The sequence below is a fragment of the Symphodus melops genome (assembly GCF_947650265.1).
Source record: "Symphodus melops genome assembly, chromosome: 1".
NCBI lineage: Eukaryota > Metazoa > Chordata > Actinopteri > Labriformes > Labridae > Symphodus > Symphodus melops.
The window spans coordinates 52,656,947-52,681,946 of NC_136691.1; the positions used below are offsets into that span (position 1 = coordinate 52,656,947).

Sequence of the window (25,000 nt, forward strand, 5' to 3'; positions counted from 1 at the left end):
CACGTGCCCTTTTTAAAAAAACATTTTTTTAATATACTTTATTGGGTTCCCAACCCAAGTCCCTACAGACTGAGCTACTGCCGCCCTTAATGTCGGAAACTTGCCCTCAACTGCAGACAAAAGAAAGCTACTTCTGAGAACCCAAAAGAAAAACCACATCGCTGTTATTTATGGTTGTCGTTGCACACCGTGTTGCCCCCAAAGCCATAATGCTGGATGGACTTTAACTTTGGTGTTTCTTCGTCATGCTTGAGGACACAGGTCACTTCCTGTTAGTCAGTTTGAGGAAGCCAGCAGAATCTGTCCAGGTCCAAGAGGCAAGGCTGCAAGTTTAATAAGTGCAACTGAGCTTTTTGTGTTAGAGGGCAACCTCTTAGAAGATATGTTTGCATTCAAGGATTTTTAAAGTGATAAGAAACATGTTAATGGGGCGATAGCTCAGTCTGTAGAGACTTAGATTGGAAACTGTCGGGTCACTTAAAAAAACAACAACAATGTTGACATTAAAATGATTTGATTCAATGTGAATGAAAAGATGTTTAACCAAACACGTTTTCACAAAGAAATAAACACGCTCAACAAAATGTGGACAGTTTTCCACCTGTCTAAGGAGCTACAGTGTGCACTGTCCACATGCAAAAACATAGCTGCTTTGCTATATCCATATGTCAGACACCGTCTATTACATCTCATTTGTAAACAACCTGAAGTCTCCACCTCCAGCTGTTAATCCTGTCTGACGGACCAGCAGAGGGCTCTGAGCATCATCTGTCTGTGTGCTCTAGGAAACCAAGGATTTGTCTTTGATGTTCTGTAATCGCTGGAAGTACGGCGGTCACAAAACTAACAGCATCATTCATGAGCTGCAGTGACGATACGAGTAAACAACCCGAGGGAAGGGTTTCATGTAAACACCACTGTGCCTCATGTGATCCTATATACCAACAAGAGTGCAACATCCATATTTTCATCTTTATCACTCTTACAGCCACAAAAATACCCTTCTTTTAAAAATGTAGATTACCCCATCTTGATTTTTGTTGCACTGCACGGAGAGAACAGCCGAGACTTTGTGAATGTTAATCGTGTCTAAGCCTTTTTAGGGTCCACACCACCCATCTAATTAGATCAGGGTAGTTTTTCACCCTTTAGAGAAGGCTGTGACGAGAGCCAGTCTTTCGTTTTACTGAACTTCTCCTGTTTCTGTCTGCAGCGGAGGTTCGCTTCAAAAAGACGTTTTGATGTTATGTCATGTGTGTGTACGAGCACATTTATATTTTAAGTAAGACATGTGCAACCAAGTGTGCAGACCAGTGTGAGTTTTCCACTCACACTGCCTGACATTCAAAAGTACAACACAAGGAAACGAAGCAACTTCTTGTCTGCAGAGAACAAAAGTGTCTCTGCAGCATGTCATGAGAACACAGATCAAGAGCCTGAGCATCTACTGCTGTCACCAAAATCAAACAGTGAACTGATAAGAACAATGCCGCTCCAGACAACACAGACCTCCATCAAACAAATAAATGCACTCATCTCTTACCTCAGCTCGTTCTTGTGTATTTCTATAATCTTCCTCTCCAGTTTGAGGGACTGTTTTGGGAACAACTTGAAGTCTCTGATATAGTCTGATGGGTGCTCCTCTGGGTCGTAGTCCCCGAGCTCAGCTGCAGACAGAAGGTGACATTAGTGTGAAAATGGTAAGAAGAGACAAAAGACCAAACTGTGCAAATGTGTATATCTTTATTCACACTTTTGCAATTTCACATGATTATTAAGACCCTTAGATGGGGGTGCCTCAGGAGGGTTTCTACTGTCATTGCAAAATGTGCACATTTTGAGCCACTGCGGTGGTTTAAAGTCTGTTGGCCCTGAGTTGTCTGCCTGTTTACAAGCAGTGCCTCTGCCTCGCAGCGCTGAAAAATGATCACGTTGTTTAGTGCGGCGGTCCCCAACCCCCGGGCCGTGGACCGGTACCGGTCCGTGAGTCATTTGCTACCGGGCCGCACAGAAAAAAATAATTGATTGATCATTGATTCAGGGTTATGGTGAGTTATATATTTTCATGGACTTCTTTTGATTTGGTTGTGGAGTATCTTATTGTGAAGGCATGTTTAAGCGTTACCATAGTGACCCGAGAGTGTGGGGACAGAGAGGATGTTACTGATGTTATGTTGTTGGCGCATTTCATGAAACGCTGTTAATAAAGTTCCATATGATTACACAGTGGATTCACATTTATTATTATATTTTACAAAATAGCACATGTTTTGTGTTGATCGTATCATTTTATTGTGTTGTATTTTTCCGCCACACCTTAGAGGCCGGTCCGTGAAAATATTGTCTGACATTGAACCGGTCCTTGGTGCAAAAAAGGTTGGGGACCGCTGGTTTAGTGTGTTTAATCTATTCTAATTCCATATACAAAATAAAGGATGATGTTATTTACTGTATAATTTTAAGTGTTGAATGCAGGACGAGTGTTTGGTCTGGAGCAGTGCAAACTGAATAAACTGTGACACCAAAATTCAAACTATGTCTTTCACATGTGCTTTAGACACCTTGTGTCATCAGCAGATTCGCTAAAGACACATCTTTACCAACACAGGCTGTTATAATTATCACAGCCGAAACTACTCATTAGCTTAATAGATAAACATATTCCTTATTGAATCAAGAGCAAAGTCCTAACAGACATTAATTTCTCTTTTAAATCCTTTTTTAATTAACAGGCCTAATGAAGGTTGACTCAAATACTTGCCTGGAGTTTAATTAAACAGTCATCCACAACCTCTGTAATCAACACCCTGACAAAGTGGGACCTGCCCTCGTTAAACAAAGCAGCCAATGATAAGCTGCAGACACACTCTGGGTCGGGATATCGCAGCCAGTCATACTCTGCTCTCTGGGGATACGAGCCAATAAGGGAGAGTTTGCACAGTTCACGGATACATGTATCAGCCAGAGGGGTTTATTTATATTATACAGCACTGCTAATGCACTCTTAATCCATGTTGAAGCAAGTGGCTTTGCAGTATGATTCAACATTTGTAACTACTAATTAAGGGGAAAGTCATTTGCATGATTTTTTTCATTTACCCAGCAGTGCATGCACTTCTTGTGATGCGTAGTCTCTAGGAACCATTTATTTTGAAGTCTGGTTAAGAGATAACCAATAGAGTCTTTGAGATTTAGGGGGTTTACACACCTATAGTAAATTAAGTTTGTATTCACTTTTTTTTATTGTATTCAACATGCAGAAAAAAACCTGCAAACCTACAACAAACGTGAGACAGTCGTTATCAGCTGAGACATAATCCGCACCAGACTGTTCATACATTGTCCCTTTTTTGCTTTCATTTGGCCTCACCTTGAATGATGCACGCTCCCAGATAGGCAGCTTCAGCAAAAGGACAGAGGAGACGACCATGGTAGATGTCTCTCTTTAGCTGGAGGTACAGGAGATACCTGGAAACACACGTGACAGAGAGAATGAGAAGAAGGAAAAATAAAGATTTAAACTAACAGTTTGTGTGATCTATAGCGCTGCAGAGTATGGCTGTAGTAACACAGACTGATTTAAAAACTTGAATATCGAGCTTTATCAAGGACTATCCGGACTGTTGAACAGTTAATTATTTATCATCACGCGTCATCTCATACATGAATTCATCTCAAAAATAATCAGCATGGTTGTCATGTCCTTTAATCTTCTATCAAACCAACACAGCTATAGTGTTTTATATCATGTTCAATGATCAAGTTGCGTAACTATAATCATTTATACAGTAAAGGATTGCCATGAAAACAACAACTGTACAGCAGCGACTGCCTCCACGGAAACAGCGTCAGGCATGCTGCTAAAAAGCATTCCCAAAGAGCTAAGAAATGACAGTGTGCTGCAGAAACTATAGGGACTTGTGTTGCCATGGGAACAGACGGGTTACCGGAGGAGACGAAACCCTGACTTAAAGGAACTCATTAAAGTTGTTTTAAACTACAGTTAAAGAAGCAGCCAAAAGACAGTGTGAAACTTAAAAGTATGAAAATCTGGCTGCTAAAGCGTGACTGTAACATGGACTGACTCGATGAGGGAAGCACTTCCTGCTTCCTCCAGATTTATCTTATACATTTGTGTAAAAGGACAGAATGTTGGTTTTGTTTGTTTTGTTTTAAATGTGTGAACTGGCCCTTTAAGACAAATGTAAAATGTGGATGACATCACACATCAAATGAGCATGATCTGGATGACATCACACATCAAATGAGCATGATCTGGATGACATCACACATCAAATGAGCATGATCTGGATGACATCACACATCAAATGAGCATGATCTGGATGACATCACACATCAAAGGAGCATTATCTGGATGACATCACACATCAAAGGAACATTATCTGGATTCCAAACTTACCTGTTGGTAAGTTCGAGAACTTAACTGTTGGTTTAATCCTGGTTACTTTCATTCTGTTTTAACGGTAAAGCATAGTACTCTCATAAAGCTGAGAAAATGAGCAACAGGCGATCACGGCATGGCCAGGTGGTTTGTACTCTGCCCGATACAGACATTTCGGATATAAACACATCGGATATAGTCATATCCGATACAGACACATCTGACAGACCACATATCCCTATCAAATCAGAGAAATCAAATAGATCTAAGCGATCAAATACATCCAAGAGATTTGATAGAGTTACGAGATCTGATGGATGTGGGAGATTGGAGAGATCAGACATTGAAGAGGTTGAAGAAAAGATACCAAAGAGATCTGAGAACTTGAACTGCGATTTGAATAGCATGGATGTATCAAATTTTGTGGATGTTTCAAGATGCTTGGAAAGGTCTAAAAAATCTAAGAGATCGGTTAGTTTGAAAACATCATATGGATCTGATATATCTGAGACATCTGATATATCTGAAAGATCTGATAGATCACAGAGATCTGAGGTAATGATAAAATCGGATGGATCTAGAAGATCGGAGAGATCACAGAAATGTGCTGATCTCCAAGATGATATGACGAACAAAAGAGAAATAGAAGATCTTGAAAAAGCCTTACAGAGGGAAAAAAGTGCCAGATTTCTTAAGCAGAAAGAATTGGAGGAGGAGGAAAAAGAAAAAGAAGCCTTTGCACAGGCTCTAGAGGAAGTGATAGGCCGCAACAAGATAATTGAGGCTGAATATCAGGAAATAAAGGCCGAATTGGCTGATTATAAAAAGTCTCTAAAAGAACTGAAGTCGTCCAAGCAAATACTGACGGACAAAGTCAGTGAAGTTTGCTCTGAGCTCGAAGACAAAAAAAAGGAAATCAAGAAGCTCAGGGACACTTTGAAGGCGTCTCCAATTCTGCAGGAAGAAAAGATCGAGCGCAATTGGATTAAAAGTGCTCAATACAAGGCACTTAATAACCAACTTGTCCATCAACAAAAGAGATGTGGTGAGAAAGACAAAGAAATCAAATCCCTGCATATCAATAATCAAAAATGCCAAGAACTAATTTCGGAGAATACCAGGCTGCAGGATGAACTTGACGCTGCCCTGACCGAGTGCCAGCTTGCAAAGCTGAATAACAAGAGCAGTGAATTGACCGCTGAGCTTAAAGAGAAAAATGCTGCCATTGAGAATCTGAAAAATGATCTGGAGGAATTCAAGAGTCTGCAAACAGAATCAACAGAGCGTGAGAAGGAAAACTGTGCTAAAATTAACCTACTAAGAAATCACATCAATGAGCAGTACAACACAATTGAGCAGAAAGACAAAGAAATCAAATCCCTGCATATCAATAATCAGAAATGCCAAGAACTCATTTCGGAGAACACCAGGCTGCAGGATGAACTTGACGCTGCCCTGACCGAGTGCCAGCTTGCAAAGAGGAATAACAAGAGCAGTGAATTGACCGCTGAGCTTAAAAATAGAAGGGAGGAATTCAAGAGTCTGCAAGAAGAATCAGAAGAGCGCGAAAAGGAAAATTGTGCTGAAAAGAAGCAACTGAGACAACAAATCGATGAGCAGCGCGACGAAATTCTGCAGAGAAAACAAGAAAACAAATCACTACTCAACAATAATCAGAGTCTTCAAAATACAATCAAAGACAATGAGCACATTGTTTCCTCCCTGCAGGAGAAATTGAACCAGCAGGCCTCAGACCTCAAAGAGGAAAAAGCCAGTAGCTATTCACTTGTGAAGGTAGTAGAACTTCTGACACTGACCAGCCATGAACTGCAGTCAGAGAACAAAACGCTGAAGGGTAAACTTGAGATTGCCCTTGACGAGTGCCAGCTGGCACAGAAACAGCTTCAGAAAGAAGGAAAACGTAGGAGATGTAAGGATGAGCTGATGAAGGAGAAGGCCAAGCTAGAGGCAGAGCTCTCTAAGAAGACACTGGCATTACAAAATAGCCTAAATATGGAAGCAGAGTTAAAGTCTCACCTTGAAACTCAAAAGAAGCACAGCGAGGAGAAGATTTTACAAAGCCAGACTGAGGTTGAATCTCTGAAACTCCTGACAACCCAGCTGAGAGAAGCTTTGGAGTCCTCAGAGTGTTTCAAGTGCAACTCCAGAAAGAAGGAGATTGCAGATATCAGGCAAAAACTCCAGGATGCAAAGAGAAACTGTGAAAAACTTCAGTCGAAGTATCGCTCCCTCTCTGAGCGTTATGAGGAGAAGAAGTCTTCCATTAGGATGCTGGAGGCCACGATAGAAGCACTCAAAGCACACGAGGTGGTCAGCAAGGAAAGACGTACGCAACTTGAAGACATGCTCGCAAAACAAACATTTAAGAACTCTGAGTTGCAGCAGAGACTGTTTTTATATAACTGAGAGAAAGAAAGTGGATGATGTTTGAATGATGTTACACAGAACGAGTAACTCATCAATCTTTCACAATAACTTTACCACAGAAATACCAAATTGACCCAAATTAGTCCAAATCAATTTTACCCAAATTTAGCACAAAGAGATGCACTTTTATTCATGTCACCTTACCCTGTGTGCAATACAGAATCAAAATAAAACATTAAATAAAAAAAAAACATAATGAGCTGCCTCTTACTGGACAAGCTGCATATTAGTGCAGAGTGACTAAAGAAAGACAAAGATTTCTAATGTAAAGAATGAACTTCTGACCTCATTTCATTTGTTTTCTTTTTCTGTGTAATATGAGCATCATTTGTATGTTTAATTAAATAATACATCTTATATACAGAATCTGTCTAAACTACAAAATGTAGAGCTTATCAAAATGTAGAAGTTATTAACCCCTTCATTTCCCCTTCAAATGTTGGGGGAAATGTAAAGTGGAAAAGGGCAGACTTCAAAAAACATTGTGGTAACTGGAGCACATGCAGCTCACACACATTAGCATAATAAGATTTGGATTTTTGAAGATGGAAATAAAAGCCATGACATTGAACGCTCCACTTTCGTCACTGACTGAAGGCCCTTCTGAACTTTCCAACCTCAACCTGTGTGCACTTCATGTACAGGTCATGTGATATGAGGTCGGATTTTGCTTTAAATCAAGGTAACAAACAGACATTGAAAGAGGACAGTGTGAAACAATGCAAGGAGAGCAGCCTAGTAAAGTAAATATTTAAAAGATTGGAAGCCGAATTGATGAGGAATGAAGGAAATGAGAGGACAGGGACACTGTGTGGATGTGAGCTGCAGTGAGACACCTGAGGGAGGACAACGACCAGCGATTACAATGAGAGACCAACAGAAGGCAGGGAGGAGACACCTCAGGGAGGAAATTACAGCGAAATGGAGCAGAGACGTGGAAAAGAAGGTATGAAGGATGGGGAGAGAGACATGATGACTGTGAAAGAAGAGCAGAGATGGTGCGACATTTCAGCTCAGATGGGACGGAGAAAATGAAAGACAGAGTCCCTGCTGAGTGAGAGTCTCTTAATTATCACTGAGCCAGAGAGAAGGTCTGTGTGTGTGTGTTTATGTGTCAGTGTGTGTGTGTGTGTGTGTGTGTGTAAGAGAGATAGAGAGAGACAGAGAGAGGTTGTGTAGACTACTCAGACCATCCTGAAAGTATATTGAAATATTTTTTTAATGTCTCGTCATTCATTTAAATCATCCCAGGAATCATACTGTATATAAGGCACCCAAAGAGAGGACGGAGAGAGTAAAATATGCTAAGCTATAAAGACTTTCACCCAAGAGACCAGTGGATCCCTGCTATTTGGTGAAAGTAAAACAGTGATGCAATCAGAGTTTCTGAGGCGAAACAATAGATGAAGAGAAATAAATTCCCCTTTAAAAAACAAGAAGAAATCCAGTTATTACTTTTTGTCTTGTCTACCGACCAAGGCTGCTAGTGACCTTTTACCGCTCCACAATAAAGAGTGTACTGACATATTGCCTTACTGTGTGGTGTAAGGCTGGCTGCTCAGCAGCTTATAAAAAAAAGCCTTATAGATCATCAACAGAGCACAAAAAACATCAGTCTCTTCCCTCACTCTGAGACACTGCAAAGACCCGCCACCTTTCCAGAGCCACATATATTATTAAAGCTTTATGCTGATCCCCATTTTAAAAAGTACAAGTCTAGCGGATGCCTATACTGAGCTTGGGCAAAGTTTCAGCTAATGAGGTAAACATTTGCTGAAGTGATTCCAGTCTAAGTCTGCAGATGGCGCTACAGTGTGTTCTGTAAATCACACGATTGAACCCCCTGATATGAAGCCAAGGATTTCACTTCAAGCTTCAGTAAGCCTCGCTTACTTAAGCTCTCTTCTCTCAGCACCACACAGCATTCCCTTTCCGGGCAGCCCTGCAGCGTTCTGCTCCTTTAAAGTCGTCCAGAGAGCTGACCAATCAGAAGAAAGTGGGGAGGGGGGGCTTAAAGAGACAGCAGCTAAAACAGACCGTTTGAAATGAGGCTTTTTACTGACGTCAGTATGAGATAAATCAGAGGTTTTGTTGAGCTGCTATAAAGGATAGGTTTCCATAAGTTTTCCAGAATGACAACATGAATGAACATGATTTTAAAAGACAGCTCTCATCTGGATATGTCCTGCTTGACCTCCTGCCCTCATTCAAGTGCTACAGGTAACTTAAAACAGGGGGTATCAGATCTTTTTCTACTGAGCAATAACTATCTGGAACTGTGCAATAACAACTAGCCTACACTGAAATTGCTCCATACTAAAGGCCGGTTCACACGGCAGGATTTTAAAATTGTCGGCCGATTTCCCAAACTTGAGAGAGCACACACATGGCGATAAATAATCGGAGGTTTTACAGTCGTACAGTGTGTGGTGTGTGGCTACACGGCAACATCAACACACCACACACGAACCGATTTCACTCGCGAACGTCCCCCGATCAGACGGGAAATCTCGCAAAACCTCTCGAGATCAAACGTGATTCCAGAGTCAACAAACGGACGAAGAGGATGTAACAGGGATCGTTTGTGCTGTTTTTATCTGAATTTTTTTTTAAAAGAGGCGTCGGTCAAAGGAGCGGAGACAACGGGAGCATGAGCTGTACTTGCTACATGTTGATATGGAGGTGAGTAGTTGTTGTTTTGCTCCCGGAGTTTTCGCTACTACGTCACCTCGCTTTCTGATTGGCTACGCGTCACATTCAACAGGCTCGTGCTCATTTTCTCCTCGGGGGGGAAACACCACACATGATGAGAGATCGGGCCAAAACAATCCAACATGTTGAACATCCCCGATTTGAGATCGGAGTGGTCCCGACATTCTTCCGACCAGACGAGAGCGTTCTGAACACACCACACACGGCAGGATGATCTTATAAGATTATCTTATGATGATCGGGGCGTCCTTAAGATTATCAGAAGGGGAGAATCGGGGCCAAAATCGGCGTAATTATCCTGCCGTGTGAACCAGGCTTAAGTGTGGTTGCATCTTGTATATTCTGTACGCCATCACGTTTTAATACTAGATAGTTTGCTGACTCTGAATATTCACGTCTGCACACGTTTCGAGCAAACACTCAACATGTGCCTCAAACCAACATGAAACCTTTTCCCACTATTTTTAAATGGTCATCGAGAGAAATGATCGCTTCGATTAGACAAGTCATGTGCATGTTGTGTCCAGGCTGTGCTTGTACTGGTGCATGAGCGACCACACTGTGCCGAAGCCTACATCGTCCAACCACGCCAGAGACAAGGAAGTGTACAGAGCATCCTGTAAAAAAAAAAAAAACCCAACTGTGTGCACTCCTAATCACGTATCCTGTTGTACAATAACAATAAAAGCTTTCAGTTCAGTTCAATTCAATATGTATTGGACATTATTAACTACATTTCAGGCTCATTGTTTCTTGCTCAGCCAACCAGAAATCTTCCTTCATGAATTAGATTTTTTACCTCGTAAGCTCCTCCTTGATTTTCATTGGCTCGTGAGGATAAAACTTGACCCGGAAACACATCATGTACGGCTGCTGAGCTGCTGGAGACAAGAGAGAAAAAAACCTCAGAGGAGAGTTGGAGTTGTTCAAGAATGGACAAAGTAAGGCAGACGTAAGACATGACAGAAAAATCCAAGAAGAAAAGTCGATGATTTGATGGAGAAAAAAGGGTAAAAAAAAAAAAAAAAAAGAGGGGAAGAGAGAAGATGAATGAATGATGCAGGAGAGGAGAGGAACAGAGTCATGAGGATTATGTAAAAGAAGTCAGAGACAAAGAAGAAATAACAACATTGTATGCGTCTACTGATTGGTCATTTGATAATTAGTCATCATTCCTCACAAATAGACACACACACAGACAAACCTATAGAGCATCACTTGAACTGTTTTTCCCTTTGATCTAAATCTTAGAGTACTTTATTTTTTAACTCGTGTGTGTGTGTGTGTGTGTGCGCGCACGCGTGTGTGTGTGTGCGTACTTACATAAATGTGCTGTGCATGTTACCTTGCAAATTTAAAAATGAGGCCAAGCTTTAATTTCTTGTCGGCAGCCACACACACACACACACACACACACACACACACACACACTGACTCAATGACAGGCTACAGGCCTCGGATCAAGCGCCAGAAATAACTTAAACTCCCTCCTGGGGTCTCACAGATATCCCAGAAACACTCAATCTCACACATGCATGCAAACATTGAAAGTGAAAGCTTTGAAGTTTACACACAAGCACGATGACGCACACACACACACAATCATACACACCCAGACACAGTGTGTAAAACATTAGAGGAAACATCAGAAGCAAATGCAGAGAGCCAGTTAATTATGCATTCACATATGAGCTTCGATAAGTACAGACGTCCTCCATTCTGATGTTTTCATCACGTCATTCAGAGCTTCATGTTTCTTTACTTTTCATTGTGTTTCCTGATTTCGGGGGCGGGGGTAATCCTGCTCAACAAAGTGTTGATAAAAAGGACGTGGTAGAATTGACTTCACTCTTTTTGGTTTAGAAAAGTGGGTTTGAGTATTAACACAAATAACTGCACCCTGTGGGTGTCACTTCTTCGACCCACCTTCTCTTCCTCTCATCCATCCTCCTCCGCCCTCCTCCTTCATCTTGTTTGTCTAATTCAAAGCACAGTCTGAGCACCGGGATCAGCTCGGCCAGAACCTCTCATCCTGAGTCTCCCTCTGTCCTGCAGTCAGTCCAGCTGACTGAGAACATCCTCTTCCATCATCATCATCACCTCAACACACATCTGTCTTATCACGTGATCTATCGTTAGACAACCACCAAATGACTCTGCTCGTGGAATTTATGTCACATCCTCCTCGGACACTTTCTAAATTTAATATAATAGAAAAAGGATTTTCGAAGAAGAAAGCGGTTCTGACATGGGAGCAGAAGTATGAGCACATTGCCCTCACTACTTGCTCTTTAGAACTGCATCCTCTGCGGCATTATCCTGCGATGAAAAACAGCACACATCTACATAATACATGCTGAAAGACCAAATCCACCCACCCGCTCCCAAAGAATTTCAGCTTCCTTCTATTTGCTCCGGCTTAAGGGACCAAGATGTTTTTTTGGAAAAGGTTTTAGTGCAAGTGAATTGGCACAATATGCACACGCGCACACTCGCTCGCTCAGAGTGACGCACATGTGCGTAAGCCGAGACGCACAAAGGGAAAATGAAACAGAAACCACACAACCTAATTTGAGAGTAAATCCTGCCACTGGGAGAAGTGATGTGTCAGTGCGACTCAGATCTGTTTAACACTTATCCTCCATCCCTCTCTCTCTCTCTCTCTCTCTCTCTCTCTCTCTCTCGTCTCTTCTTCTTCTCTCTTTCACTCTGTGTCAGCCTCTTCCATCTCAAACTGTCTCTTCCTCTCTGTCTCGAGTTTCAACTAATCTGACTTCTTTCTTTAGCAACATTTTCTATTACTGTCTCTCTCTCTTTGCTTTGAGTTATTCCCCGAACAGACACGTGCATTTTCCCTTTTTTTCCGTCTCTCCCCCTTCTTCTGTCTTCTCCCATCTCTCAGTCTCGTCCCCCCAGCAGTGCTGCTCTGATGAAGCACTAATAGCTCCTTTATTAATTTTTTAAGAAGCGAGAAAGAGCAGGACGGTCATTAAACGGGTGCGCAACTTCAGACACAGTCGTGTTTTAGCTGATCATACAAAAATAGACACTCTGCAGAAAGCATCCGTATCATCAGTAAGCAGGAGACAGACGACATCAGGATTTAGAAACAGTCCGTTATAACCAAATAGTCTAATTCTTCCAGAGTGGGTGACAATGTGAAAACATGGAGACAGAAAAAAAGACCATTGTGCTCCAAGTGAAACGTTTGCGTCCTGATTTGGTCTCCCTGTTTAAAAGGTTGCTGAAAAACCCAAATCTGTTTAAATCTTTTATGAAGCAAAGGCAGAGTTATCTTCCCTTGTTCCTTCTGACTTTCCCTCTATTCCAGGAAAACTCAAAAACAGCTGCCCGTAGAAAGTGAAGTGGATCTCACAATTCACTCATTTTGAGGTTTTTAAACTTGATGCAATTACGTTTCATTGATTGTGTTCATTGTATTCTTGTCATCCTCCCTGAGGTGGTAGTTAGGTGATGAGTGTGTATATCAATTAATCAATCAATCAATATTTATGTCTATAGCACATTTAAAACAACCTTGGTCCTGTACAAACAGAAACCACACTGTATTTTTATTTCTGTTTCTCCTTTAATAAATGTCATAAACTCCCTGTTGTTGATCTGTGATTTACAGTTTCATACAAATACTGTGGGTCTTGTATTTTGGTTCGTTTGGACGTAAAGCTGTACTAGTTAGGACTGTTCTTGGTACCACACAGCATGACACAACTTATTTCAATGTTTGGGTTTATCGGAGCCACCAGAAGACTTACACTAACAGTCGCTGGTTCAACAGGTCACTGAGTACTCGTCAACCACTAAAGTGACACAAACAGTCAAATGTGTCCCAAGACGGAGGAGGAAGGTGGCCACAGTTTGCTTCAAATAACCCGACATCACTGCAGAAAACCTCAGGTGACTTTAAACAGTAAACATGAAGCGTGCTGACTTGTTTAACGTTTGAGTTTTCCGTCTTGTGTTTGAGATTCCCTGCCCGGGTGTCTGTGTGTTTGAGTTTGTTTCCTTGTTGGGCCGCGGGTTCCCTGCGGCACTTTGTTGTGTTCCCGCTCTTGTCACTTTGTCGGGCTTTATTGTGTCTCTGCCTGTCTCCCTGTGGTGCTTCTGAGAAAAAGTCCTGTCCAACATCGTCTGGATCTGTCACTATTCACTGAAAATGGTAATACAAGAAACGTGGCCTGGGGCAGTCCTGCTTTTATAAGAGTCAATTCCCTAGATGGAGTTTACAGTTTATCATGGACAACAGATGCTTTTCTGTTTACATCTTTAAAAAACTGTAAATACTGAAATGAGCTTCATTTTGTTGTTTTATTGTTGTGTTATCTGAGTCCCCGTAGTGCTGTCTGCTCCTTGTAGAGTTTGACCCCGTCACACTGAAGCTGCTGTCTGGAGGCTTACGCAGGTACGCATGTAAGAACCTCCCACACACACACACACACACACACACACACACACACACACAGATGTACACACACTGGTACACACACACATATAAAGACACATTTTGCATTTCAAAGTCTGATTGTTGATTTTAGTAAATGCACTGATGCAAACCACACAGAAAAAGACAAGGACACTTACACTTCATCTGTCTCACCACGGGCTTATTGGGCTCCAGCCAGTGCTGATAGAGAGAGAGAGAGAGAGAGAGAGAGAGAGAGAGAGAAGAGAGAAAATAAAAGAGAACTGTTACCTAGGTTAATAGAAACTGGATTTGAAGCAGTATGTTTTGGTTTTAAAGAGCACCAAAGAAGGCACAGATGGCCCAGTGGTTAGGTCGTGCCCTATGTACAGAGGCAGTAGTCCTTAAAGAGGGTGGACCAGGTTCTGGTTCCTTTCCTGCATGTCATTCCCTTCTACTACCTAACCTACTCTATCAAAAAAAAACAAAAAAAAACAAAAAAACCCTAAATAAACCATAAAAAGACCCTGTGCAGCCTACATGTACCAGGATGCATTGCCCAAGAGCAACTACAACCTTGCAACGCTGCATCTGAGGCTAAACATCTTTGTTTGATTACGACTAAATTGTTCTTTTTTTACTCTAACACTTCATGCTCGTTTGTAATTGTTCTTGTCTCTTTTTTTTTTCACATTAAATGAGGCTGGCTGCCGGCTGAGCTTCTGTTCACACTAAGCTTCTGCTCTCCTGTGTGTGTGTGGGATGTTTTAAATATGCAGCCTGATACTGTAATTAGTTGTCACTTGATCCTGCTAAAGGACCGACTAACATCTGATTAATTTCTAACAATCTTATTTTTGCCATGGTGGAGGCGTTTCCTGTCAAGTTTGATCGTCAGTTCCTGCATTTGTGTTTTTCTGCTGTGTTACACGCAGACGTATGACTCTTGAAAGGGCTCAGGATGTTGATGAAAAACTTTGCTAGGAAGTTGATGCTGCAAAAAAGCAGATGTAAAAGTTGCTTTAAAGGGTCTTATAATCACTTATGTCACAGACAAATTCAATTGTATGGAAACAGTTTTTTTAAATTATTTTTAAGGTTGTTATAAAACTCAATCTGAACTGTTTCAAGTCAGTCCTTTCCCGTCTTGTTGTTACAAAAAAAATCAAACATGTGTTTTAGTCTTGACCTAAATCCCAGATCCGCCTGCATGGTCAAAAAGACTGGTTCTGAGGTGAGCTGTATCTACTCTGAAAGTCACTAGGGCTGAAACGATTCCTCGAATAACTCGAATAATTCGATTACAAAAATTCATCGAGGAATTTTCGCTGCCTCGAGGCTTCGTTAAGTTTTTTTTTTGTTTTTTTTTTTGCGTCATCAAAACTTTGGTACGAGTATAAAACACGTTTAATGTAGCTGCAGCTACCTGCTCCTCTCTCTGACACACAGACACTTCAACACGCACACGCGCGCACACGCGAGCGCGGCGGGCCCCTTTTAACTTTTAGTCAGCACACAGTTGATCCGTGATCCATACGACCGAGTCGGGAACACGTGATCCGGTCAAACGGTCGGCTTTTCTCCGTTCACTCTCTCCGTGTTTGCAGCTAACATAACGATAGCAACGTCCTCTCACAGTCTCTGTCATAGACGCGTCTATGGTCTCTGTAGTCTGTGAGCGCGCTGAATGCACGCGCTGCAGGAGCAGACAGAGATACACTTCTAATAATGAACAGGCTGATTATATTAAATCTCTAATGTCTTCAAAGCTAAATCAAGAGATAACTTGTTTGTGGAATAATAATTTAGCAAATATATATTTAAAGTTTCTCAATCTCCTGATCTGACATAATGATTGATTCTGTGATTGATTCAACAGAACATAATGCTTTCTCAATTAAATACTGTAACAGATGTGTAGGCTACACAAACCAGTATTTGTTATTTCAGCCATTAAAACGTGTTTGGCCTGTATTTTTAATTTACCTGCCGCCTTGACCAGTGAATCAAAAAGTGAATTTGGGACTCTGTCAGTAATATGGTGAGCATCATCAGCAGCTGTAGAGCAGAGGTGGTTGGCTGTAACAAGCAGGCGTTACCACGGTAACTGCAAAGAAGCAGGTTTGTAGGGACGACCCAAGACCAGTTAAAACTTAATTAAGCAAAAGTATGATTTATTCGATTACTCGATTAATCGACAGGATATTCGATAGAATACTCGATTACTAAAATATTCGATAGCTGCAGCTCTAAAAGTCACATATTGCAGCTTAAAAATACATTTCCATGAATCAAATGACAGACTTGATGCTTGTGAAGGTGTCGTTGTTTGTGTGATAGTTACCCTCTGTTTCTCAGGGTCCACATATCGAATACCGAAGTAGTCTTTCTCAAGCAGGTTGTAGTGGTTGCACACATGATCCAACAGGAACTGACCTTTGGTGTCCCTCTGTTAAGACATAAAACACATAAACATGTAAAGTCATGGAGATATTTTGCATCTGATATTAATAAATCCCATTAACACCCCAACATCTGCTTCAGTGCAGCGTAATCACTGCAAACGATCCTCCTCCTCTGGTGCGCTTTCATCGCTGATAAACATGTTAATGGAAAACGTGTGTCAGCATCTTGAAGGTCTCCTGGCGACGATATCACGCCGTGGTCGAAATCAGCTGCGGCCAACATGCCAGTAAATAAAGTCTATATGCAGTTCATGAACACAGTGCAGACACAGAGATCAATAATCACTCTGCATTTATTACCTGCCGCTCGGTCAATATGTGCTGATCACATTCAGAGCCAGACACGCTGAAGGCTGAACACAAACAAAGTGTTTGTATTTATACACACATCAAAGATTGTGTTCATGCTGGATGGTATTTATCTCATCTGATCCTCCTGACCTACTGCACCGTGCACATTTGATGGTATTATGAGCATCTCTCGTGCCTTCAGGTGTTTCGTTTGTGTGCACGTACATTTATGTGTGTGTGTGTGTGTGTGTGTGTGTGTGTGTGTTTGTTAATAACTGCTGACAGAGGTGGATTCTGTGCTCAGTTAAGCAGCACTGATTGATTCAGGAGAAAATGGTCCGTGTGCCCTTGTTGTGATTTATTTACCACTGGAGACACACATGAACAAAGTCGTTATAAACACACACACACACACACACACACACACACATTTCAGAGAGGCGCAGCTGCCTCATCTTGTCATTAAAAACAGTGTGTAAAACTGTCAATCAATACTTATTTCTGAATATGATATAAACTCAATGAGACAGGGCAACACATGGCTTCTTTTATTCTTATCTTCCACATCTTGTATTCTTTATTTTAATAATAATAAATAAGAGTTATGTAGCGCTTTTCTAAATACTCAAAGATGCGTAACAACAACAACAACAACAACAAAAAGTGTAAGAGAAGGAGGAAGAGAGTTGAGATTGTTAGTGGCTGAAGGTAATGTTGAAACGTTTTTAGGGATTTGTTGAGGAAAGTGAGTGTGGGCGAGTCTCGACTTTGTCTGTATGTGTCTCTTCCCATGATGCCTGTGATGTCTTGCTGTTAAAATTTGCCGTATAAATACACTTTCTATTTATCGGTTAAACTCTAAAAGATGGACAAGACATTTTCCCAAAAGTGAAGTATGAACTATGTTTTTACTTTTGAATTCTTGTATTCTTGTACAGTAGTTGTAATTTTTGGTAAAGAGTAACATTTTAATCTTATTTTTTCATCTACACTTTTATTCGATCTTCAATATCAATAAGATGCTCAAAGTCAACAAAGCCAAACTATCAAACTCTTTCTTAGTCGCCAAAGTAATAAACATTCATTTCTGATTGAACTGAGATCTGAGGTTGTGTTTTAACTTCTCCAGTCTCTCTCATCTCCAAGTGATCCCTTAAAACCAACAGTTTCCCTTCTGAGTTTAATACTGCATGGACCATCTGGTGGTGAAAGGGAAAAATTTTTATTTGAAGTTTTTCCAGAGTGCACCATGACCTAAATCGGCACCTTACGTTCAGTCCTGAGGGGCGTGTGTCCCTCTGAGTGTCTGGATCTTACTCTCGTATATTGCACCAATATGATCTCCAGTGCATATGTTTTGTTTGGTAAATGCTGCGATCTCTCACCACGGCAACCTTTTAAATAGTATTACCTGATGAGTCATGCTCTATATCTCAGTAAACACATCTGTTATTTGCAGTGATTGCACTCTACTGGAGGTGTTTGCACAAGAGCCGAGAGCAAGATGTTTGTGCAGCAACTAGAATATGAAAAACGACAGACTGAGAAGAAATGTCAGAGCAGCGTCAACGACTCTTAGCTGTCCACGAGCATCGACACAGCGTCTGTTTGTTACAAAGCGAGCAGCAGAGCGCAAACATCGCCTCAGTAAATGCGTAGACGACACGCCGTTGTCAAGCAGCGAACACATTCAGGTCAATGCATCGAACAATGAGGGAGAATTAAAAATGAAAGGAGTACAGTGAACAGTGCGCAGAAGGAGTTCATATATAGGCTAAGTACACGAACACACTTTACAACGCACAGTATCAATATTTAACGGCCAACCATTTCCAGCTGTTGAGACGTTTTCACTGCCGACTGCAGATTGTTTAACCTCATTTTATTAGCATGTTTACAACGACTCCATTTAACACTCACTGTTTGAGCAATACTCATCAACAGCTGTTGTAATTGTACTAAATAGGTCTGATGAGTTAAAGTCATCATAGCGACAAACTGTACAGAGGGGGATTTTTTTTTAAACGGCGAAGTGTTTGATTAGATGATTGACAGGTGGGTGTGATGTCACGGTTGATCAAGAAGCTTAAAATCAGCCTGTCGTGAGGTTGACTCAAACCTAGGCTGAGACAGCATCACCAGCATGGTGTCTGCTGCCGATGAGCCTCCTGTAGGAACAGATGGCTGACGTCACTCAGGCTTCATCCATTATTATTTACAGTCTGTGGTAACAACGGGCAACTTACTCGACTTCATTTAAACACTAAGTGTCCACATTATTTCAATGTGCACAGAGTACATAACCACTCCTTTAAACAAACCTGCATGACTCTACATCAGTAGCAGAGTTACATGCACGTCTCCTCTGACCTCTGTTACGTCACAGGGGACAACAATCGTCCCTCAGAGAGACAGCCTGTCCCGATAGGCTGGTTCAGGTTTACTGTTATATCACTGTGACACAAATGTAAGCTGTAAATCTAATGTGCGTCCCTGTGGGCGCAGTTCTGATGTGTCTCCATGCTGGCCTGTTTGTGGTGTGTTTGGTGTGTGTGTGTGTGTGTGTGTGTGTGTGTGTGTATGTGCGTTTGTGTCTACATCTCTTCAGGATTTTTGGCTGATCCATGACAACACTGGTACTAAGCTGTTAAATCTGAAGAGCAAACAAACACAGACACACACCAAGGGAGGAGGGAAAAAAAGAGGAAGCAGAATGAAACAGGCACGCTGCGAGCCACTGCCAGTCAGATCACCCTTTCCTGTCTGTCTGTGTGTGTGTGTGTGTGTGTGTGTGTGTGTGTGTGTGTGTGTGTGTGTGTGTGTGTGTGTGTGTGGTTCTCAGGGCAGACGCTCGTGTGGAAAAGTGAGGCCGACTGACGCCCAGAGAGGAGACAGAGAATCGGACCAGACAGAGAGTGAAACGGGGCAAATCACGCCAAGAGGCTGGAAGACTGAGTTGGAAGAAAAAGGGTGAATAAAAGAGAGATTTGGAGATTGACTGGAGACCTGCGAGGCAGAGAGAAAGAGAGATATAAAGAGTCTATGACATGTCCAACAATGGCTGAATACATATTTCATATTTCCAAAGGCTGGGTATTAAAAATTAACATGGTCATCCTGTCTCTACATGATCTCACCTAAAGACGGCAAAGTGCTTCTTCTCTCCGCCTCGCTGAAACACACACACACACACACACACACACACACACACACACACACACTTTCAATACGACTGAATACTGGCCTCCGTGTGGCGTGTGTTCAGTTTAGTGAAGGAAAAGTGCACTTCATCTGCACGTTCAAAAGTAACTACTCATCCACTTTTGCAGATAAAGCAAAATTCTTCAGACGCAGCAGACTCCAGACGCAGACCAAGCAAACAAAATGAGATGGACAAGATAGGAAACCATCAGCATGCTGGGAATAAAAATACACACATGCAGTTCATTATTCATTCCTTCATGTATAATAAATTCACTAAAAACATCTGTTAAACTTAGTCAACTTTTTAGTGCAACCTTCAGGGCTATTACTAGCTCTCGGCTCGACTGAAACTCATCCAACTTCAAAAAACAAAAACAAAAAACAAAAAACAAAACTTTGCTTTATTTTTAAGGATTTATCGGAGTCCTTAAAACAGAATAGAAAAAAAAAACTTTGCACATCCTTTACATAAGAAAAGTGTGTCGGAGAGCAGTTACGTGTCCATCACAAACGTAAAGGTAATCTCCTGCACAAACATTTAGTGGCAACGTTTTGGTGCTTCCCCTTGTCTGTTGATTGTCTTCTGATTGTTTGTCGTTCGTTATTTGTTTGTCTCGAATGTCTTCAGTTAAGTTTTGCTGCTAAGAATTTGTTTTTATAGAACTGCTATGTTTTTTTATTTTATTTAATTGTCGTGTTTATTAAGCCCATTGCTTTTTAATGCACTGCAGGTTTGCACTGTGGGTTGAGGGGATTGAAATGTCATCTGTGCTGTATGTTTAACATGGAGCATATTTGACAAATAAAGCCTACCTACCTACCTAGACCGCCATCAGGAAAACAGTTGGGCAGGAGATTTTAAAATGGGCAGGAGATTTTAAAAAAGGAGTTTCTGCAAGTCTGCAACCAATCATCATTAAGACGTCAGCTCTGAACAAAGGAACATGAAATGTCAGCTTCCTTCGACACATCAAAACAACTTTACCAAAATACTTACAGGCAATTCTAAGTAATTTATCAATTATAATCTCCAGTTCAGGGGACAGTAAAGGTCCATAACAAGTAAATGATGATCCAAACATAAAATCAGAAATGTTGCAGTAGATCAAATATTTGGCAGGTCATGGCAGAAATATTGACTTTTAACACAGGAATATTGGATTTAAAACATGTTGACTGAAGGCCACAAGGCGACCGCAGGTCTAATATGACCTCATATAGCTCTGCTTTTGATTTCAGCCGACGCCTGGATCTTCAGCTGCTCAATTCTTCCCTACTCTGACCACCTATCAGCGAACTTCTTCTGTGATGTTTTTTTTTTTTTCACCATTTCTACTCCAGCATATAAAGCAGCCTAATGGGAGTGTTGAGAGTCAGCAGACACAGTAGAGTTGAGAGCCAAACAAAACAGATGAAAACAAGAGGCAACAGCTGGAGTTGAAATCTGAAGCCGATACAGAAGTTGAAATGTCAATCTTAGACAGCGGGAATAAACATGTTAATAGCCTGTTTCAAATAAAGCTTTGGTTTCTACAGCTCATTTCTTTTTTTTAGCACACACTGCACTGGAGTTCATGTTTTTTATAGTGTATCTGTTTTGGTTGTATTAGGGCTAAGAGTGATAAAGGGTTATAAATGGCTGAGGTGACTGACAGGGGGAATACTGTAGCTGTTTGCCAGGCTTAAGGCCCGTCTCAGCTCCACGTCTTCGTCTGGTAGATTGATTAAAGCAGAGTCAGCTATTCCAATGTGGTGATAGTCATCTTTGGGCGTGTCTAACACCTCTTCAGACACCGTTTGGTGACATGACTACGTCCATGTTAGACAGTCTATGGATAAAATTTACTAAGAAGGAGTGGAGCTGCAGATTCAGGTGATAAATCTGGTTCATCAAGTTTTTGGCCCTGCCATAAACATTTTACTGACTTTTGGAAAGCAGATTTTTGTTTTCCATTTGTATAAAAAGGGTAAAAACTTAACAATCAAATACGTTCTACCAAACATGGGTCTACGTTGTCATTTATTTTAAATCAGCAAAAAATTTGCAGTCAAAAGCAGACACATAATTAGCACGATTTTTTGGACTCTATGACGACAACGAGTCAAGCACTAGGACCCTGAGTGCCCTGGCCCACTTTAACACCGCTTGTTGTTTAATTAATATGCATGCCAGCTCAATTATGACTGGTCCTTATCGACTTCAGCACGATTCATTTCATGACACGGCATACCTAATTGACTAAGCTGAAACGCTGTGAGGAGAACGAGCGTTAAATGCCTGCGATCCCTGTGCAAAGCAACCGGCACACACTCCTTATCTGCACACACACACACACACACAGGGACAGAGAGAGAGAGGGAGGGAGAGAGAGAGAGAGAGAGAGAGAGAGAGAGAGAGAGAGAGAGAGAGAGAGAGAGAGAGATAATGATATGCTCCTCTACCTCCACACAAACCAGTACAAACAGCTCACTGGCTGTCTTTAAGACGTTCATTCGTGGCCTTCTCTGTTGTCACTGAAGCTACTCTTTGGGGAAATGGGAATTGAAGATGCTCGTGGATCAATTTGACAATTACTTGCCAATTAGGATGAGTGTGGGCAAAAGCTTAAACCATGAATTATAACACAGGAAAACAATGTTGTCCTATTTTTAACCGTGCCAGTATTCCTTAAGCCAGTTTGTGTACACCATCCAAAACTAAGCCCTAAAGCCCCCAAATGGATCGATCCAGAGGCTTTAACGGGATACAACAGACAAATCAATGGGCCCGAACATGGAGTGTAGAGGAAGCAACGCTGTGGATCAAAGAAGATGACAGTTACAATCTGTTTCTCTTCGTTTGACTACACACTTTTCTGAGTATCTTCAAGGTGAGTTAAAACATTTCCAAACTGTTTTTCTTCATCATGGAAAATGGACTTCTCAACACTCAAAGCACTTTCACCCCTAATGTCCCTCCTAACCATTCGCACAGTGATGGCAGAGTTTTAAAGTCACTAATCCAACATTCATACTCCACAGACGAGGCAGAAGAAGGAAATTGGGTCTCCAATTTTGGGCAACTTTGCCCCAGGACACATTGGACGTTGCAGGAGCTGGGAACTGAACCCCCAACCTTTGGGTTAGGGGACGACAAACTATACCAACTGAGCCACAGCCGCCTGTTGTCTATTGGCTTGTTCCAGCTTTTCATATAAGCTTGAATATGTTTAGACTGAAATTCAAACCCAAGACTCTGACATTTAAATGTACAAGGCGTTCTTTAGTCCTTCAAATCAACTAGATGTATTTGATAGTTTTTTAAATCATAGTTACGTCATAAATGTTCTCTAGATTTTTTTGTCAGATCATTAGTTTATGAACTCTACAACTGATTAGTCACTTGGTTGTACCAGGTTTACCTTTTCCTCAATACTTCTCAAGTGTTTCTTTACTCGCAGACTCCTGTGATTTAAGGATTTTACGTCACATGTTAAAACAACGTCAACATGTCTCCGTTTGATCTGACACTGGTTTGGTTCGTTACGTTCACAGCTTCGTCTTATGACCTGGAACATCAGCAATTGAGCTTTTCACACTAAGCATGACATTGGAGAAAAATGGCCGCCAGTGGATATGGAGAAATGTTTGCTTATTGATCTTAAACATATGCTTTAGTAGCTGTATTCAAAGATTGATGATCCTCTGACTTTGCACTACAAGATCAGAAAAGTGAAGCAGAGGATCAAATGTCTCTATGGAGAGCTGAATTATGGAACACGTCCAACTTACACTAATGGGAAAAGAAAGTCGACCATAACAACACCAGCCCTCTCCGTAAATGCCTCCGGTGATCAAGCCACTTATCAGTAAATGTTTGATTATTGAATCCAAACTTTATTGGTTTTATATGTTAAAGATAAAAAATCTGAGAGACGCAGCATGAATAGATGAGGCTTGGAAAAAAACAACTGTAGTGGACTTCTGCCTGGGGGCTTGACATTTGCGAGGTTTAATCTTTCAGAGAGCACAAGCTGAAAGTCCAGAGTTGAAATCAGGCCTGAAAGTCTAGACAAAATTTCAACCTATATCCAGCCAGCAAAAATGACGATAACATCATCAATCTGTGTCACAACAAAAAGCCTTCTGCTGTATTCATGATGAACTTGTTCGTGTTAGCGTTGAGAGCAGAACTGAAATGAGTTTCTTTAACAGCATGTTTCCGTAGTTGTGATGTTAGCAAGGGATCGGTTTTGATAAGAGGAAAAAAGAAGACAAGGCACTTACAGTGAGCAGCTGTGACTATAAGGATGAAGAAACCCCCTGGTGTGCTGACTTAGCTGATTAATACCTCTCGGCAGGTGGGTTAAAGGAGATATGCGGGGCTGCTGATGGTAAGATTGAGCTTGTTTGCAGAAACCTCGGGATCAAATCAAACCCTGCCTATCACATCTTTTTTGGTTGTTCATCGGGATCAGCAATAAATATGAAATAAGACTTAATAAACATTATTATTTTTGGCTGAATGCATGCGGGGACCTCCTGGGAAACAGCAACGTTCCTGCTTGCAGTCAAATCAGTCACGGCCCTTATGTGGATAACTTGCATCCTTCATAAAATTAAGTTGAAAAAACAAAAATGTTTTTTTTTTTTGCACCTGGTTGTAAACCAGCACCTGTTTATTTCTGCTGTCGAGATGGGTATTTTTACATGAGTGTGTATTTCAGTTCTTAGGACTTTGAACCCAGCCTCAAGTGGGCACTCTAGGAACTGCAGTTTGATGCACCTTTCGCTGGTTGCAGCTTGGGTAAGACATGCAGCAAATGTTGAGGTTCGGACTCAAACAAGGATGGTCATCTGCTCATGAGATAAACCTGCGCCCCTTTAACTCGCCTAACATCTGTAATCTCTCAATTTAAATGACGTGTAAATCTGTTTTATGCTGCTTCCCATCCCTGTTCAGCTCTCATAATGGTGACTGTGACCTTGTCCCAGCGGGGAAGGAGACAAACCAATCACCTCATCATCACCTGCAGAGCCGCGGACGCATTAAGGAATTAGCACACATGACATAAAACA

At 41.4% G+C, this 25,000-nt stretch overlaps 1 protein-coding gene across 4 annotated transcripts in view; it reads right to left on the reverse strand.

Moving 5' to 3' along the window:
- Window positions 1-25,000, reverse strand: part of frmd3 (FERM domain containing 3) — a 64,259-nt gene that overhangs the window by 31,901 nt on the left and 7,358 nt on the right. For 2 of the 4 annotated variants that reach the window (XM_079368085.1, XM_079368087.1), the window contains exons 2-6: window positions 16,327-16,431; window positions 14,162-14,204; window positions 10,362-10,443; window positions 3,371-3,468; window positions 1,544-1,667 (exon numbers count right to left, since the gene is read on the reverse strand). In XM_079368085.1, coding sequence (XP_079224211.1) covers window positions 1,544-1,667; window positions 3,371-3,468; window positions 10,362-10,443; window positions 14,162-14,204; window positions 16,327-16,431 — 452 coding nt within the window. The remainder of the gene's footprint in view (window positions 1-1,543; window positions 1,668-3,370; window positions 3,469-10,361; window positions 10,444-14,161; window positions 14,205-16,326; window positions 16,432-25,000) is intronic. The other 2 variants (XM_079368086.1, XM_079368088.1) reach the window with 1 other exon arrangement.